General features: G+C 34.2%; 3 protein-coding genes across 4 annotated transcripts; 2 read left to right on the forward strand and 1 right to left on the reverse strand.

Annotated features, from left to right (window-relative positions):
- The first annotated feature begins 296 nt into the window (after positions 1-296).
- On the forward strand, positions 297-6,395 carry LOC123207847 (elongation factor G-2, mitochondrial). The gene is made up of 20 exons (XM_044625342.1): positions 297-886; positions 1,113-1,334; positions 1,522-1,643; positions 1,753-1,903; positions 1,998-2,069; positions 2,207-2,302; positions 2,386-2,474; positions 2,622-2,688; positions 3,211-3,249; positions 3,426-3,486; positions 3,829-3,938; positions 4,017-4,091; positions 4,170-4,238; positions 4,345-4,466; positions 4,772-4,897; positions 5,079-5,199; positions 5,310-5,410; positions 5,509-5,569; positions 5,986-6,039; positions 6,125-6,395. Exons 1-20 carry the CDS (start codon positions 464-466, stop codon positions 6,227-6,229), a joined length of 2,286 nt encoding a protein of 761 aa, XP_044481277.1. The 5' UTR covers positions 297-463; the 3' UTR covers positions 6,230-6,395.
- A 794-nt stretch (positions 6,396-7,189) lies between these two features.
- Positions 7,190-11,988, reverse strand: LOC123207838 (3-hydroxyisobutyryl-CoA hydrolase-like protein 1, mitochondrial). The gene is made up of 14 exons (XM_044625324.1): positions 11,797-11,988; positions 11,629-11,709; positions 11,418-11,486; positions 11,250-11,313; positions 10,783-10,862; positions 10,018-10,101; positions 9,810-9,894; positions 8,970-9,055; positions 8,750-8,871; positions 8,542-8,602; positions 8,323-8,421; positions 8,105-8,206; positions 7,979-8,020; positions 7,190-7,501 (listed from the first exon to the last, which is right to left on the reverse strand). The coding sequence occupies exons 1-14, from the start codon at positions 11,971-11,973 to the stop codon at positions 7,382-7,384; spliced, it is 1,272 nt and encodes a 423-aa protein (XP_044481259.1). The 5' UTR covers positions 11,974-11,988; the 3' UTR covers positions 7,190-7,381.
- Positions 11,989-14,269: 2,281 nt separating this feature from the next.
- LOC123207842 (malate dehydrogenase, cytoplasmic-like) lies at positions 14,270-17,273 on the forward strand. Of its 2 annotated transcripts, none has more exons than XM_044625332.1 (7): positions 14,270-14,593; positions 15,137-15,295; positions 15,376-15,551; positions 15,633-15,910; positions 15,988-16,123; positions 16,207-16,318; positions 16,976-17,273. In XM_044625332.1, the coding sequence occupies exons 1-7, from the start codon at positions 14,551-14,553 to the stop codon at positions 17,068-17,070; spliced, it is 999 nt and encodes a 332-aa protein (XP_044481267.1). In that variant the 5' UTR covers positions 14,270-14,550; the 3' UTR covers positions 17,071-17,273. The 2 variants fall into 2 exon arrangements, with proteins under 2 accessions (XP_044481267.1, XP_044481266.1); XM_044625331.1 differs by lacking the exon at positions 14,270-14,593 and adding an exon at positions 14,843-15,002.
- The last annotated feature ends 120 nt before the right edge of the window (positions 17,274-17,393 follow it).

Here is a 17,393-nt window from a genome sequence, read left to right on the forward strand (position 1 = left end):
ATATTTAATTTGAATTTAAATATTTAAATCAGTTTAAATTCGATTCGTTTGTAAAAATAAGTCTAATATTTGATCCAAAGTTAATTCATTCAATCTAAATTTAAATTCAAGCTATAATTTGAAAAATATATATATATATATATATAGAGGTGTCACTAGGATTATTTAAGCTCGAATCCTCCTCTGGATATCTCTAAATAGTTTGAACTGAGTTTAATCTCAAATTCAAGGCTACCATTTACGATTTTAATTGAAATCGAGTAATTCGATGTTCAGCTCCTATTTAAAGCTAATAATTTATTATTTAATTAAAAAACTACCCGAGACCCGGATGTTTTAAGGTCTTAACAAACCCGCCCAAAATAACAGTCCAGTACTAGTTGTCGTCTCCAAAATCTAAAACCCCCGAAACCCTGAGAACAGATTAGGGTTCAGGGTTTTACACATTCAAACACTCTTCAACATGGCTCGATTCCCTAGACCCACTACACCACGCCTTCTCTACAACGTCTTTTCCCCCTCGAAAACGACTCCGTCTCATTCCTCGTCACCTTCACCTACCACCGCCCTCCTCCTTGGAAACTTCCACCTCCAGTTGCGACAATTCTCGGCGGGAGGGAACCTCGCACGTGCCAAGGAGGGCAAGGAGCCATGGTGGAAGGACTCGATGGAGCGCCTACGAAATATCGGGATCTCTGCGCACATCGATTCCGGAAAGACCACGTTGACGGAGAGAATTTTGTATTATACCGGAAGAATTCATGAGATTCATGAGGTTCGTGGCCGAGATGGTGTTGGGGCTAAGATGGATTCCATGGATTTGGAACGAGAGAAGGGTATTACAATTCAGTCTGCCGCCACATACTGTACTTGGAACGGTTACCAGGTAAACGGAACAACAAATATTTTTATTGAAATTTTAAAAATTAATTTTTTTACTAAATAGAGTTTCTCTATTTCAACAAAATGAATGGATTAGATGTTTAATTTAGCTCGAAGATAATAAAAAGAAAATTAGTTGAATTTTGAGGAAGAAACTCAAAATAAAAAATTGTCTGTTTAGCGATATAGCGCCGTCCTTGGGATTTTGACAAATCTGTTTGTGGTTGCAGATTAATATTATTGACACACCTGGACACGTTGATTTTACCATTGAAGTTGAAAGGGCTTTACGTGTTCTTGATGGTGCCATTCTTGTCCTTTGTAGTGTTGGCGGTGTGCAAAGTCAGTCAATTACAGTTGATCGCCAAATGAGGAGATACGAGGTTCCAAGACTTGCCTTTATTAACAAACTTGATCGAATGGGAGCTGACCCGTGGAAAGTTCTCAGCCAGGTGAATTTAAATGCTGTGATTGACCTTTGAAACAACTTAATTTCAATGAAATCTTTTAGTCAACTATTTGTATAAGCTTTTGATGGGTTTTTAACTGTCTTAACCTCAATCTGTACTTAGTACTTACAGTTGAAAGCACAATGCATATCATGCGTTGACTCGCTGATTAGATTGGTATCTTTTATAGGCAAGATCTAAGCTACGGCACCACTGTGCAGCTGTGCAAGTCCCTATTGGATTGGAAGATGATTTTCATGGTCTTGTTGATCTTGTGCAGATGAAAGCCTATTATTTTCATGGCTCTAGTGGGTCTGTTTCTTAAGCTGTACAGTTTGAGTATATATGTTGTCTTGTGTGTGTGTGTGTGTGTATATATATATATATATCCTGTTATGCTTATTATTGTTGCTGATTACAGGGAAAAAGTTGTGACTGCTGAAATGCCAGCTGATATGGAGGCATTTGTTGCAGAAAAGAGGCGTGAACTAATTGAAACAGTTTCAGATGTTGACGATGAACTTGCTGATGCGTTTCTCAATGATGAGCCTATATTGTCAAATGATCTTGAGGTGTGTTGAAATATGCAAATTATAAGCTATCTGAAAAAGAATGAGATGGTTTGTATTTGTGCCACTGAAATCTAATTTCCTTTTCCTCAAGTAGGAAGCGATTCGCAGGGCCACCATAGCACGGAAATTTATACCTGTATTTATGGGTAGTGCATTTAAGAACAAGGTATATTGATTTTGTTTCTCTTTTTATTGCCTTTGGATGGTATCTGAGTTGTTATAAGTTATAATAATTGAGATTACACACTTTTTTTTTTGGTAAATCCACTTTGCTTTTTATTTACTGCCTTTCTTGGATGACAGGGAGTGCAACCACTTCTGAACGGTGTACTTAGTTATTTACCTTGTCCAACTGAAGTAAGTAATTATGCTCTTGACCAGATGAAGGATGAAGAGAAGGTATTGTATTTGACTGACAATATGTCCCAATATTTGTTTAAAATAATTGGTTGGGGAATTCAGTTTGCTTGTTCTCTTTGTAGGTTATGTTAGCTGGAAATCCAGATGGACCCCTTGTGGCATTGGCTTTTAAGTTGGAGGAAGGACGCTTTGGTCAATTGACTTATTTAAGGTATGCCTAAGAAGTTGTACTGAGTATTTTAATACCTTTGTGAGTTGAGTTCAGTTAACTTCTATCAATTTTTTGTCAGTATTAATCCATTTGTAGATGAAATTTTATGCTAAGTTGCTAACAGTAATGACTTTCTGACGGATGCAGAATTTATGAGGGTGTGATTCGGAAAGGTGATTTCATTATAAATGTAAATACTGGCAAGAAGATTAAGGTGAGATCAAGGCATATTGTTTCAAATTAAGATAGTAGTTTGCATTTTTATATGTTGTGGGCCACTTATTTGGGAATTTGATCCTAGGAAAGTAGATTAATAACCAAAATTCTGCCAGCTCACAATCATTATAAACTATTGCTAAAAACAAAAGTTTTATATCATTGTTTGTGATCCATCTTGGGAAATAGGCTCTGACAATATTTAATCGTCCTTATATTATGATGGTTTCATTGTGCCATTCAAGGTGATTCATTTCTATGAAATCTAAATAGCATGAGAAACCTTGTTGATGTAATTTTGCATGGTGCAGAAAAATATTTTGTCCACTTTTGTCTGAACGAGACAACGAGTGCATTCGGATAACAAGTTCAGTGTCTTAAAGATTTTTATTTGAGCATAGCTATTAGAGTGTTTGATGGCTAATCTATATCACAAAATTTAAAGTGCCAAGATTGTCTGATACTTTTAATTATTGGTTCTTAAATCTAATCTCTAAAGCTGTAACATTGTTGTGGACAGGTTCCTCGTTTGGTGCGGATGCATTCCGATGAGATGGAGGTTTTTTCTTTTCCTTTTCCTTTTTTAACTTGACTTAATTAATATTAGTTATATAATGGAGCACCTTTCATTTTCTTTATAATTTGTGGAAACCAATCATACTTGTTCTTTTTAAACTTGATATATTGTGATTTAATGTTGCTTTTGCTTTGCTTATGCATTTATTTTATCTACAGGACATTCAAGAGGGACATGCTGGGCAAATAGTTGCTGTCTTTGGTGTGGATTGTGCATCAGGTTCCAATCTCTCTTTTGCATAAACTAGCTCATGCATATGATTTTCCTTTTCCTTTATGGATTACTTTTACCACATGAGAGGTATGAGAAGAACAAGTTTATAAAAATTTAAATGGGCTTTGATAAGTTTTTTAGTGAGGACGAGGTGTTTGATTTTCCGTATTTCAGCATAGATTCAGTGTTTGAAAAGCATGCCTTCGATAATGTCTTATGCACTATATTTAGTCGGTATGGGTTTCATAAGAGCTTCTTCTGATTGATTTTGGACATCTTATGCACTTGAATAATCTGTGTTTTATTTCTCTCTCCAAATTATTTTAATATGTGCTTTTTGGTAATCAGGGGACACATTTACTGATGGGTCTGTTAAATACACCATGACTTCTATGAATGTTCCTGAGCCAGTGATGTCACTTGCTGTTCAACCTGTTTCGAAAGATTCTGGAGGACAAGTAACTTACATTTGGAGTTATTGCTTTATATTCAATATCAAATGAATTATAGTCATTAAATTTTTTTCCTTGTATCAGTTTTCAAAAGCATTGAATCGTTTTCAAAAAGAGGATCCCACTTTCCGTGTTGGTTTGGATGCTGAGAGCGGGCAGGTATGGTTTGCAAATTTTATTTTATGTAATATATATTATATAATTTATTAACATCACAGTTTATGCTTTTGTGAGCAGACAATTATTTCTGGAATGGGAGAGCTGCACCTGGACATTTATGTTGAACGCATCCGTAGAGAGTATAAGGTGCCACACCCTTTGTCATTGCTCAATAATTATATGAGAGGTTTGGATGCTATGGCTACTTGAACATTTTCACCTTGTTGAAGTTTTATTTGATTTCTTTGAATAGGTTGATGCAACTGTTGGAAAACCTCGTGTTAATTTCAGAGAGACTGTCACAAATCGTGCTGAATTTGATTATTTACATAAGAAACAGTCTGGAGGGCAAGGTCAATATGGACGAGTTTGTGGGTAAGTACGCATATTTATGGCTGACCACTTAATGAGTTAATATTATCATGACACAAAATCATGAAGAAATCAGTCTTATAGATGCACCTTTTATCCATATCATGTTGGAGCTGCATTTATTGATAACCAAATTCGCTGTCCTGAGCACCTGACATATATGATCTGTATATATATTACCTGCACGTGGATTTAAATCTCTTTCTGCACAACCAAGTTTGTTCTCATGGTGGCATGGGTCTGCTAATTATGGTGTGAAGCAGAATTATACACTTGCTGATTAATTTTTGCTTTTCTTTATTTGTTAGTTATATCGAACCACTTCCTCCAGGCTCACCAACCAAGTTTGAATTTGAAAACTTGCTTGTGGGACAAGCTATTCCATCAAATTTTATACCTGCAATTGAGAAGGGTTTTAAAGAAGCTGCCAATTCGTGAGTTTTCCCTTTACCTTTTCAGTACATTGATTAAAGTTAGTGTCTGAATATAACATTGATTTTACTTCTGGTTTTGTCATGGTGGCTTATATTAGGATTAGGTTATAATGATGATGTTTGGTTCTCGTTTTAATTATATGTTATGTTCTATTGATCTATTTCTGCTTACAATTTACAGGGGTTCATTAATTGGACATCCAGTTGAAAATTTACGTGTTGTTTTAACTGATGGTGCTTCCCATGCTGTTGATTCCAGTGAACTTGCATTTAAGTTAGCTGCAATATATGCATTTAGACAGGTCCTTCTCATCACCCCCTCTTCTGCCATTGGGCCTTATTTTTTCCTCCTGTGACGCTATTTACCTCTGACATGCCCACTAAGATTTTTGCTTTTTGATTTATGAAACAGTGCTATGCAGCTGCAAGACCTGTGATATTGGAACCTGTTATGTTGGTAGAGTTGAAAGTGCCCACGGAATTTCAGGGAAGCGTCGCAGGTGATATCAACAAGTGAGTTTTCATCTACCTCTTTTGTATTAGAATATCAATGGGAGCATTCTTTTGGAATTATGTTTCTAAAAATATCTGCACTTTTGGGCATGTTTTAGGAGGAAAGGCGTGATTGTTGGAAATGACCAAGAGGGTGATGACTCTGTAATTACTGCTCATGTAAGCATTTTCTTTGTTTCTCTTATGTGATAGTGATTTATACAAACTTAAACTCAGGGAAGGAGCCACTAGGGTGGATTCAAATTCATAATATCCATTTTCAAGTTCGGTTCAATTCTATAATGCTCATCTTGATCTTAAACTAGTGTACAATATTGTCGGAGGGCAGCCGTTGAAATGAACAGTGTTGCCAGCGGGGTAAACACTGTTGTTGAAAGGACAAACAAGCTGAGCTGTTGAATTGGAGTTTCTATTTGTTTTATGGATTCCAATCTGAACTGATTTGGCTTGCATCCACCCTAGGAGCCACATTAGGGCCAAGTGTTTAATTGTTTACAGGGCCCCTGACAATAATTTCTACCTGTCACTGCTCATAGTCTCCTGTTGAGAATGTCTTTTTTGGTCTTTGCTCGCAGGTTCCTCTGAACAATATGTTTGGATATTCAACATCGCTTCGTTCAATGACACAAGTAATTTTGAAATCATTTTAACTTGTTGCTTAATCATCTCCTAATAGTTTGTAGTCTAATTTGTTGATTCATTTTTGGTGTGCAGGGCAAAGGTGAATTCACAATGGAATACAAGGAACACTTGCCGGTTTCTCAGGATGTGCAGATGCAATTAGTGAACACTTATAAAGCCAGCAAGGGAGCTGAGTAATTAGTGCTTGCTACTGGACATGCCCAAATCACAAATATTGTAGTTTTAATTAATTTATTGAGTGTATTTTGACATTTATTTAGGCGATATAGGTTGATCCTTATAGTGGTCAACAAAATTTTGAAAAACACAATAAAATCTGCCCGATTAGGTGATTGAATTTAAACTTCTGCAGGCAAGCGTAATCGAAGTTTACGCTCTCTTCAAGTCTTGTCCATGTCAACTCAATAGAAACAAATGATATTTTGTAGTATAAGCTTTTCTTAAGGGAAAAAAAAACTTCTCTCCAATATGAATTCTTAAAGGACTACACCTTAGTATGTCCATCATTGCAGTTAATCTATTCATGCAATGTCTGGATTATTGTAGGAGCTGACTTTGAGCTAAACTTAAAAAAAGAGCTAACTCAGTTAGAGATTAATAAATTGAATTTCTTTAGCTTAACTTAATTTGCAACATTGGGATTTAAACTTGATGTAAATGCGTTTGAACTTGAATCTTCAAACCGGTTCAGACTCTGTTTTCAATCTTTGGCTTTGAGTTAAACCTATTCAAATTTGTTTCTCCCTGGCTTGAGATCAATCCTTACAAATTTATTTTCAATCTTTGACCTGACCTAAGCTCATTTAAGTTTAAACTTGACTAATTTAATCTGAGTTGCGAATTAAGCCTCTTCAAATTCAACTCAAACAAAATTTAACTTTAGAGTTGTCATAAATCTAATTTCAACTCAAATGTTCAAATTAATTTGAATTTGACTTATTTTCAATTCTTTGTTTAAACTCATGGCCAGTTGACATGTCTAATATTGTCCATACAAACAGATATAAGCGAGCATCATGTGTCAGATTCTAATAAATAGCATTGCATAATCTATTACCTGTGTGTCCTTATAACACGCCGCTGCTTGCAAGAGAGCAGAAACAATTCTTAATAAAATGGGCTGTGATAATCCGAAGATTAATAAATTATCGTGCTGGGTTTTTATATTAACTATAAATAAATAAATTGTCTAAGGAACATTTGGCTACTAGAAAATAATTGATTTTAGAAATTATTCTGCTGTTCTGATCTGAACGACAATACCTGTATGTACTTTAAGAGAGTGAGGCTTCCAAATCATTCTAAAGATCCAGCACTAAGCTTTTGAAACTAATTAAAAGCTTCACGCAGTTTCGTGGGCAGCTCTAGATCAGGCTCAGATTCACTAAGTGAGGAAAAATAGCAATCAACCATATCTTCCGACACCTGTTCTAAACTTGGGGGACTCCACTGCACATTTTGAAAACCATGAGAATCTAACACTGCCTATATTATACAGCGTTACAATTAGGGGTGAATTCAAATCAACCTAGCTCGAACTTGATTGCTTACTCAGTTTGTTTGAGTTCAAAATGAGTGACCATAAGTCAAGCTTGAGTTCGAGCCGTGGGGGTGTTCGATTTGATAGACTTGCAAGCAAATTGTGTGTAAATAAAACAACGTTGTTTTGGCTCCTTCAAAACAACATCATTTGCGCTAGTATTACATTATGTAAATAATGCAAAACGACGACGTTTTATTATATAACTTAAAGTCAAAACGACATTATTTTACTCTAAGTTTATTGAACTCGAGCTCATGTCCTTCATAAGTCATCAAGCTCATGGTTGATTTGATTAGAATCCACCACTAATTGCGATCATTATTTAATTTCATGTTCATTTTGAAAATCCATCTTTATGATTTTGTCCACTACACAATACCTACCTTTGGGGCAAGGTCCTTATCCACCATTCGTGCACGAACTCCCTGGCAAGGAATTACAGAAACAATATAGTGAAAAAATTCATAAACATTTTCATTTATTAGGTGAAGAATCAAACTATTGTATACCTCACAAAAGTCACCAGAAATTTGCTTAGATATTCCTTGTAAAGACATTCGGTATTCACGGACCAAACTTTGATCAAAGGTCTCATATCTACCTTGTCTTATCTGACCAGACAATAACATTTATCAGATCACAACACAGAGACTTTATGAACACAACCTAAGATAATTTACGAACTCTCAATGCAAAATAATAAAGTGAAAAGAGAAGAGTGACTCACAGATCTCAAGGAAACCTTCAAGCTCAATGGTGAGGCTTCTTTAAGTCTTCTTAAAGTGGAGCTGCACCAAGCAGCATTTGTTGCAGCTGCCTCGCGTTCCTGAGAAAAGTTATTATTGTCATCATTTGTTTCAACATTCAACTTAATGAAGGTTTCCTTTCACCTTTTTCCCTATGTGCGGATAATCGAGTCATTATGTCCTATTGTATGTGTGCTTACCAAAGAATCAATAATTTCTTCTACTGTGTCAAGGCTGAAACATTTGTCAAGTATTTCAATCCTGACAAAAAGAGATAACCGCTTATTAGACCCTGATGATAGATATTTGACATTCCACTGTGTTCGTGGTGAAAAGAAAGACATGTTGGTTCCGACATTGTTAAATCAAAATTAACTTCCACAATCCAGGTTCCATGTAAATTTAAACCTGTGAAATACACTCATCTGGTCTGGGTAGACAATGTCACAGTACTTTTCCAAGCATGCTTCAATGACAGAAGGGTCATCAGTAACCAATTTCCCAAGTGCTTCTTCAATTAATGGTAGTCTCTGTTGGTAAAGGCAGAAAAAAAAACGAAATTAAAAGTGCTACTACTGCCAGGAAGGGTAAGTAAATTAGAAGAAAGATAAGGGACCAGTAAACTAACTTCGCTAAGCGAATAGTGTGTAGCTAGTCCACAAGCCATCATTTCTGCTGCATTGAGTTTTTCACCTGTCAGACCTAAATACTCCCCTGCAAAAATCAAACTTCAAAATGATTGGGATATCGTTCTGAGCCAGATCCCTGAGGACAGTTAGCCTACCTAATCCAATTCAAAGAAGTAATATCAAGGTCAAAACAGGAAGGAGGTGGAGGGAGTAAACAGTTTCTAACTTGACAGCTTAGACTTCGAAACATATTTTAGGCTCAGAAAGCAAGACTTTCAGACACTAATTCAGAAATCAAGTTAGCAAACAATCATTACCCATATAGCATGAATGTGACTTATACTATGTCCAAAAGTTTCTACAGATCCCACATAGCCAGCCAAGCAACCTTAAACCATCATAGCATCCAATACCAATTTACTTGGACAGTATTATAAAAGTGAAACAAGTAAATTAATGGAAGAAGCACTGTACTGAAAATTATCATAACTACATCAAACCATGGTTTTTCAAGTGGGACAATACATGCTCCTAGAGATAATAAATATCACTGTACTGGAAATTATCAGAAAAATATCTAACAGAAGCACACATTGAAACCAAAATTCAATAATTTAATGTTCACGAGGCTTTTGCTTGTTGATGATAACTCCATTGAAATTGCATTAAGTAATCTCCTGATACTTGTAAAATTACCAGGATCAGAATGGCAAATAACATAACTGCAAATATTACTCTTCATATCAAACAAATCATGACCAACTTATTTAGATGCAATAATTTGCAGCAACAATGGACAAGTTAAATATGCATAAATGGGCAATTGGCACCAAAAATACCTAAGCGGCCAGGTAGATGTGAGAGGTAGAAGGATGCACCAGCATCAGGGTGAAAACCAATTAGAGTTTCTGGGGTAGCAAAAACCTGCAAATTATATAAGATAAACTGTCAGTTGAGTTCAACAGCCTTGTAATTAAAATTCAGGTAGTGGATCACCAAAACTAAATAAAAAGATTAAAAAAATAGACATGTATCCAAATAACATACAGTTCTACTAGAGGCAATCCGTAATGTCCCAGGTATGGAAACTCCAGCCCCGCCGCCCATAGTAATGCCATTCAAAATAGCCACCTAGATGAAGATAAATTAAAAGCTAACTTCACTATACTGGTTAAAAGTCATACACTTAAATCAGAAAGATAACGCGGCTTAGCTGATTATAAATTCAACCACAAAATAAATGGATCACAGGAAATTAATCTCCCTCTAGAAAGATATATAAGTAACTAAACAGGACAGTTTACCCAACCATGATAATTTGTGCATTAAACTTAGAATATTCTTATAAATGGATTTAAATGGAGACCATAATGACTAGGATAGAAAATTCACATCCAGTGATTCCTATATGATTAGTTCTGTACCAAAAGCAAAATACATGAAGGGGCTAAAGAGTAATACGTGAAAATCTCAGTCATAGGAAGAGATAAATGGAAATTATAAACAACATTAGAAGTCATACAGTAATCAAAATATCTTTGTAATTTCTATTGTCTTCTTATATAAAACATGCTCTTCAGATATTATTATGTCAATTTAGATTGCACATATGATAACAAACTACAAAAACCACACTACCAGGTTGTATTACAATTAGACTGTTAGTGATATTATAACAAAACATCCACTACCAAGAACCTCAAGGTAAAAGTTGAATGATCATCACGTCAAAGCTATTTTATAAATCACAGGTGATTGAAATAAAGCAAAAAACTGAAAAAATGTTCTAATTATTAAAGTGTAAATACTCACATGTGGCTTCAAATAGGTGCCTAGTAGGTATATGAAACTATATAGTGTCCTAAAGAAGTTCTTACTCTCTTCAAGCTTCCCTGCACAGAGAACAAAATGTTGAATGATGGTATAATATTATGAATCAACTCATGTGAAAAAACAAAGATTTACCAATATATATATGTGTGTGTGTGTGTGTGTGTGTGTGTGTGTGTGTGTGTTAAACCACATAGCACAGGTTTCTTCTCTATAGCAATATATAACAACCCTGATTCTACCTCAAACTTTCTAACCCTAAAAACTTTCTACCACCTTCTGTTACCTGACTATGTGATGCCAACTTTCTGCAAATAATCATTGAAAAAGAATAAAAACATTATTCAAACTAGACCATTTATCTGTAACATAAGGGAACCCAATAAATTCCTTTTAACTACACATAAGTGAAAATAGAGTGAATTGTACTAACAAAAACTGGGCCTCACCTTGGTTAATCAAATGATAGAGTGCAACTATATCTCCACCAGCACAAAACGCCCGACCACTGCCCTTCAAAATTCCAAAATTAAATCAAAATCATTCATTAACATGGAAAAATAACAAGTAAAAACTCGAATTTGAAAATTGAAAGAAAAAAATCAAAGAAGAATTACCTTCATCATCACAAAGCCAATATCTGGATCATTTTCCCAAAATGTATATAGATTATTCAACCTATCCCCCTAGATACACAGAAAAAAATAGATAAATAAATAAATAAACAAGGCGAAAAATTATCAGATAATAAAATTTTTAATAAAAAAGTATTTAAATCGAAGTGAAAAATAATTAAAAAAACGAATAGAATTGAAACAAAGAACACACCATATTTGTGTTGAGGGCATTGAGAACCGAGGGTCTGTTAAGAATCGCCATTCGAGAACTAGCTCTACCTTCCGCTAAAACCTGTAAGGTATAAAGAGAAGATGAAATCAATTGAATTTTACACGTAATAAGAAGAAGAAATTATGCAGTGAATTGAGGTTAACTTACCTGATTGTCAAGATCATCATTAAGAACGTTTTCAGGAAGAGAAGAAAGAGTCCGGTACTGAGTCAGAGCTCGTAAAGTGTAGCCACAACGCCTAACAATTGATGCCTTGAAGCTTTGCATCCTCTTCTTCCGTCTCTCCTCAGTAGCTCTTATCAGAACTAGTTTGCCAAGTAGCATTAAACAAATTAATATGAATATCAACAATTAAGTAAAGTCTCCATTCCCACCCAAACTTTGATAGCCCTATAAGTTTGAAAAGTTAATGTTCTCATCTGCCTATTAAGTTTGGTAAAAAATCTTAATAAAATATACCCCCAAAAAATTTATAAATATTTTATCAACCCCCTAAACATTTATTTTTCACTCAACTGAGGATTGTCTTAAAGGAGCGTTTGGTTTGGGTAATATTTGATTACTAAAATAGAAAGATTACTTTGAAGATAGATTACTTAGAAGATTACTAGATATAAATGATTACTATGTTTGATAAAATTTGATAGGTATAAATAATTATTGTATTTGGTTAAAGATAATAAAAGATTACTAGTAAATTATTTTACTTAAATGTCCTTGAATATAATTATTTTTAAATATTTTTTATATTATTTATCATATTAATTAAAAATAAATTTATTTTTATCTCAGAAAACTAATAAATAATAATATAATTATAATAAACTCAAGATTACCTCAGTAATCTTTAAATACTTAAGGTGAAGATGGTAATCAGATTACCACCTATATTACCTGCCACGTCAGCATTGGTAATAGAAGATTACTGTAATCTTTTATTACTGACAAACCAAACAAAGGAATAAAAGATAGATTACCAAGATAATCATAAAATTCCCTAACCAAACGCACCCTAAGTGTTACCATCAGTCATTTTTGTTGACGTATTAGACCATTCACTATTTATAATTGATTCTTCTCATTAGACTGTCTTTTTGTTTTTCTCATATTTTCAGATGCCATCTTGTGTTGCACACCTTTGGGGTTGCTCATCTCACCTCCATCTCTTGCACCATCATCGCCCCGAACCTGCATTGCCCCACTCCGGTTACATTACATTGCATCACCCGAACACAACCTTCTGCAAAACTACACCTTACACCACTTGACACATGCCTTCTACTCTACGCACACCACCATGGTGTGCCTCTTGGTTCGCACCTTTATTGCTATTGTCATTGCCCTATCTACGTGTCACTAGGCATTTGATTGACTACACAACCAACAACTAACAATTTCATGCCCTCAGTTGCATTTCCTAAGAAAGATTAAGTGGAGGAAGGCAGGTTCAATTTAGGAGTAGATTTGATCCTAGATGAGTTCAAATAAGGTTATTGCTCAAGCTTAATTCGAATCAAGTAGGGAGAATCTTGAATGCAACTTGAATTAAGCTTGATCTATTTCAGTTCAATTTAAGCATTTTTATTTGAAGTAAGAGTTAAGTTCAAACAAATTCAGATACAATAACACTATTTTTATTGAACTAATTTTAAATTTTATTGCTAAAATAAAAATCCTCCTTTACTAAAACTCAGTTGAAGATTCAAATTAAATAAGATTCAATTCAAATTTGATTTATATATAAAAACAAACTTATAATATAAATCATGCTCTGATCAAGCTCAATATATTCAAGTTTTATCCAAAATGTAAATTAAGCTTGATCAAATTGACCGGTAATCTTGATCCATGAATTATATATTCAAATATTGCCAATACATTTAAAATGTAAAATGTAAAATAATATAATATTATGCTAACTTATATTGTTAGGCTATCAGACTAGTTTTATTTTTTTGTTAAAATTAATATTATGTGTATAAATAATAAAAATTAATAAGTACAAATAAATTGATACGTTCATATGATTAAGTTAACTAATTATTTATTTTATCTTTTAAGTTAAAATAATCTCATAAATATGTCAATTTGTTTGTTTTAAAATACAGTATTATTATATTATCAATAGGGTTTATGTGGCATGGGCTTTGACCAATGTATGGGGAATTAACTTGGTGATGGAGCCGATTCAAATCAATCGGTGCTTGGATTGATGTATTATTTAAATAAAAAATAAAAATAAAAATGAATTTAACCTGATAACACACATATATTATATAAGGTGTTGAGTTTAAATTTCAATTAGAATTGAATTTAAATTAAATTAAATTTAAACTTAAATTAATTTAAATTTAGCTTGGTTTAAAAAAACTAAACTCTTCACAAACTAGATTTGATCAGATTTAGACCAATTAAAGAATAATTTATTTAAACAAATTTACAAATTAAGTGTAAACAAATATAAAATAATTAAAAAAATGTATAACTAATTTTGTATATTTAAGCAGGAGTTAAATGATGTGTGGATCATAAAATTAAACTATCTTAAATTAATGATAAATAACCCTTTGTTTATTCAACAGAGGGTTCACATACTATTGCTCAATGTAAAGGGATGAAATAGGCAGGTGCAGAGATGGTGTGGAGGGTGCACAGCGATGATATGGAAACAAACTTTCCTTCCATTTCGCAGCTGACACTCTCTTATCATCAACCGTAAAAGGTAGCAGATTCGCCATCCTTGTCACACCTCACAACTCTATCTTTATCTTTGATCCCATTTCCTTATCTGTCAATCTCTTATTCTTTTTCTCCATTTATTCAACCTCTCCTCTTCATCATAATTGTTCCTCTCCATTTCACTTCATTCCCACCCTCCAAAACATCTATCTTTGCACAAAAATGGCCAAGAACCCCATGAGAGTTCTAGTCACTGGCGCTGCTGGTACTTTTTTTTTCTACTACTATTTCTTCCCTTTCTTATATTATTTTAGTATTCGTCATTAAGTCTTCTTGGCAAAGGTTAGGTGGGTTCTTTTCTTTGGAGTGAGAAGATGTTTGTGTACATTTTCATGGCTTGTAGACTTCATTTTGGTATCTTATTGCCGTATTGTTGAGGTGTGTGTATTGATTCGTAGATTTAAATGATGTTATATTGTTTGTTTCCTGATTCTAACAGGAAGATTTGTGGTTCTTTTTGTTTTGAGAAATGGATTACTTTTATATTGTACTCCTTCAGAAGATTCTGGTTGTTTTGTTCTGTATTACATTGTTTTGGAAAATCATTAAGCACATGGCAAGTTTCCTGAATATACCAAAGGAGCCCATTAGAGTATTGGTCACTGGGGCTGCAGGCAAGTTATTTGAAATCTGTTTTTCTTGAAAACAAAAGCAGAGATCAACATCTTTTTCCCAAGATTCAAACCTCATATCTCCTAACCCTGTTGTTTATGATTTACCAACATTTGATTTGAATAACTTTGAACAGGGCAAATAGGATATGCTCTTGTTCCCATGATCGCCAGGGGGGTCATGCTTGGCCCTGATCAACCTGTAATCCTGCACATGCTTGATATTGAGCCTGCAGCTGAGGCCTTGAATGGGGTGAGAATGGAATTGATAGACGCTGCCTTTCCTCTTCTAAAAGGTTTGTCTCTCAAGCTAACATTCCTGTTAACATGGTTGAACCAAATTGTCTCCTCAGGTTTCTTTAATCTGTTTCAATAGGTGTCATTGCTACTTCGGACGTTGTTGAAGCCTGTAAAGATGTCGACATTGCCGTCATGGTTGGCGGATTCCCACGAAAGGAAGGTATGGAAAGAAAGGAAGTGATGTCTAAAAATGTATCAATTTACAAGGCTCAAGCTTCAGCTCTGGAGAAGCATGCTGCTCCAAATTGCAAGGTGACATTAAATCTTTCCATGATTGATTCTTATGTTTCTTCCTATTAAGTTAACTTGTTTTTCTCATCATTTTATAAACAGGTGTTAGTTGTAGCCAACCCTGCAAACACCAATGCACTGATTTTGAAAGAATTCGCTCCTTCTATTCCAGAGAAAAACATCACATGTCTCACACGTCTTGATCATAATAGAGCACTGGGCCAAATCTCTGAAAGGCTAAAGGTTCATGTTAGCGATGTGAAGAATGTGATCATTTGGGGCAATCATTCTTCGACTCAGTATCCCGATGTCAATCATGCAACTGTGGCCTCTGGCAATGGGGAGAAGCCTGTTAGAGAACTTGTTGCTGATGATAATTGGTACCTAAAATGTTACTTAATTTCTACCCTTTTTATAGCCTCGTTAATTTTTGAATCTTTTATTATTATTATTACAGGTTGAATTCAGAATTCATCACCACTGTGCAGCAACGTGGGGCTGCCATTATCAAAGCTAGGAAGCTTTCGAGTGCTCTCTCTGCTGCAAGCTCTGCCTGTGATCATATTCGTGATTGGGTTCTAGGCACCTCAAAGGTTGGATATGCTGATCTGAAATTGTATGCAGAATCCATTTCTTCCACAAGAATAATTTTTTTTTCTTTGCATGTTTGATGCAGGGGACTTGGGTTTCAATGGGAGTGTATTCTGATGGATCTTATGGCATCCAAAAAGGCCTTATCTACTCGTTTCCTGTTACATGTGCGAATGGAGAATGGTCAATTGTGCAGGGTAAGTGAATTAATTTAAGCTAAAATCTACAAAATAGGGCTATAATTGAACTGAATATAATCAAGTAGTGTTTGGCTTGAGTTGACTGAAGGGTATTAACGCAAAGCTTGAGCTCGTTGACTTAGAGAATTGTTAGTTCAAGCTTGAATTCAAGATATGAATGCTTGGCTTTGAGTTTGGTTCAAAAAATATATTTAATCCTTATCATTTATATATTTATTAATTAACTGATATTTAAAGTTATTGAGAAAGATTTGAGAGTATAAATATAAAATTTGAAAGTTTTAAGAGTATAAGTTCACTAACTCATCCAACAATTAGCTCGAGGTTGGCTTGAGAGCCTAACTTGAGCTGATCAAGTTTGAGTTCGTCTCAACAATAATCAAATTGTACTTATGTTAACATAAACTGAGTTGTGAGTAATTCGATTCAATTATATTATCATGTAAAAATAGTTATATGAACAGTTAGACACTAATGGGTACAAATAAACAAATACATAATCACATGATTAAATTATTTTAATTTAAAAATAAAATATATAATTAGATCATTCAATAATATAATACTATTACAGTTTATTTATATTGGGTAGTACCCTTCATCTGAACATTTAGTATTACTCTGGGCTAAAATATATGTTCATTGAAATTGCAGGTCTCAAAATAGACGAACTTTCGAGGGCAAAGATGGATGCAACAGCCAAAGAATTGGTGGAGGAGAAATCATTGGCCTATTCATGCCTCAATTGAAACTCAACTTGAATTGACGCTGAGTTCTCCTATTGAAAATAAAAACAAAGACCTCTGTTATGGCTTTAGTTGATGTGATAATAAGCATCCCTTCTCTTTCTTCCAGTTGTTATTTGTGCTATTGGATGGAGATGGTCTATCATTTACATATTGAATTTCTGCTTTTAATGAAAAACACACAGTGCATTACGTAGCTAGCATAATTTCAATTTCTAATTTTGTGGGTGTGAAAATGTTAAAATTGTTATTCTCCCATCATTAATTTGTCATTTAATGTATTAAATTATGGTTCTAAATTGATATCGGATCTTAAATGTTAAAAA

The sequence above is a fragment of the Mangifera indica genome, unplaced genomic scaffold (assembly GCF_011075055.1).
Source record: "Mangifera indica cultivar Alphonso unplaced genomic scaffold, CATAS_Mindica_2.1 Un_0111, whole genome shotgun sequence".
Classification (NCBI taxonomy): Eukaryota; Viridiplantae; Streptophyta; class Magnoliopsida; order Sapindales; family Anacardiaceae; genus Mangifera; species Mangifera indica.

Excerpts from the sequence above, each read along its gene's own strand:
- LOC123207842 (XM_044625331.1), top strand. The coding sequence starts at position 14,858 with ATGGATTACTTTTATATTGTACTCCTTCAGAAGATTCTGGTTGTTTTG. Across the intron at positions 15,296-15,375 it reads TGCCTTTCCTCTTCTAAAAG|GTGTCATTGCTACTTCGGAC; the intron begins GTTTGTCTCTCA and ends CTGTTTCAATAG. Across the intron at positions 15,911-15,987 it reads CTTGTTGCTGATGATAATTG|GTTGAATTCAGAATTCATCA; the intron begins GTACCTAAAATG and ends TTATTATTACAG.
- LOC123207838 (XM_044625324.1), bottom strand. The coding sequence starts at position 11,973 with ATGCTACTTGGCAAACTAGTTCTGATAAGAGCTACTGAGGAGAGACGG. Across the intron at positions 11,314-11,417 it reads TTGGCTTTGTGATGATGAAG|GGCAGTGGTCGGGCGTTTTG; the intron begins GTAATTCTTCTT and ends GGAATTTTGAAG. Across the intron at positions 10,863-11,249 it reads CTATCATTTGATTAACCAAG|GGAAGCTTGAAGAGAGTAAG; the intron begins GTGAGGCCCAGT and ends TTCTCTGTGCAG.
- LOC123207847 (XM_044625342.1), top strand. The coding sequence starts at position 464 with ATGGCTCGATTCCCTAGACCCACTACACCACGCCTTCTCTACAACGTC. Across the intron at positions 4,467-4,771 it reads CAATATGGACGAGTTTGTGG|TTATATCGAACCACTTCCTC; the intron begins GTAAGTACGCAT and ends TTTATTTGTTAG. Across the intron at positions 5,570-5,985 it reads ACTCTGTAATTACTGCTCAT|GTTCCTCTGAACAATATGTT; the intron begins GTAAGCATTTTC and ends CTTTGCTCGCAG.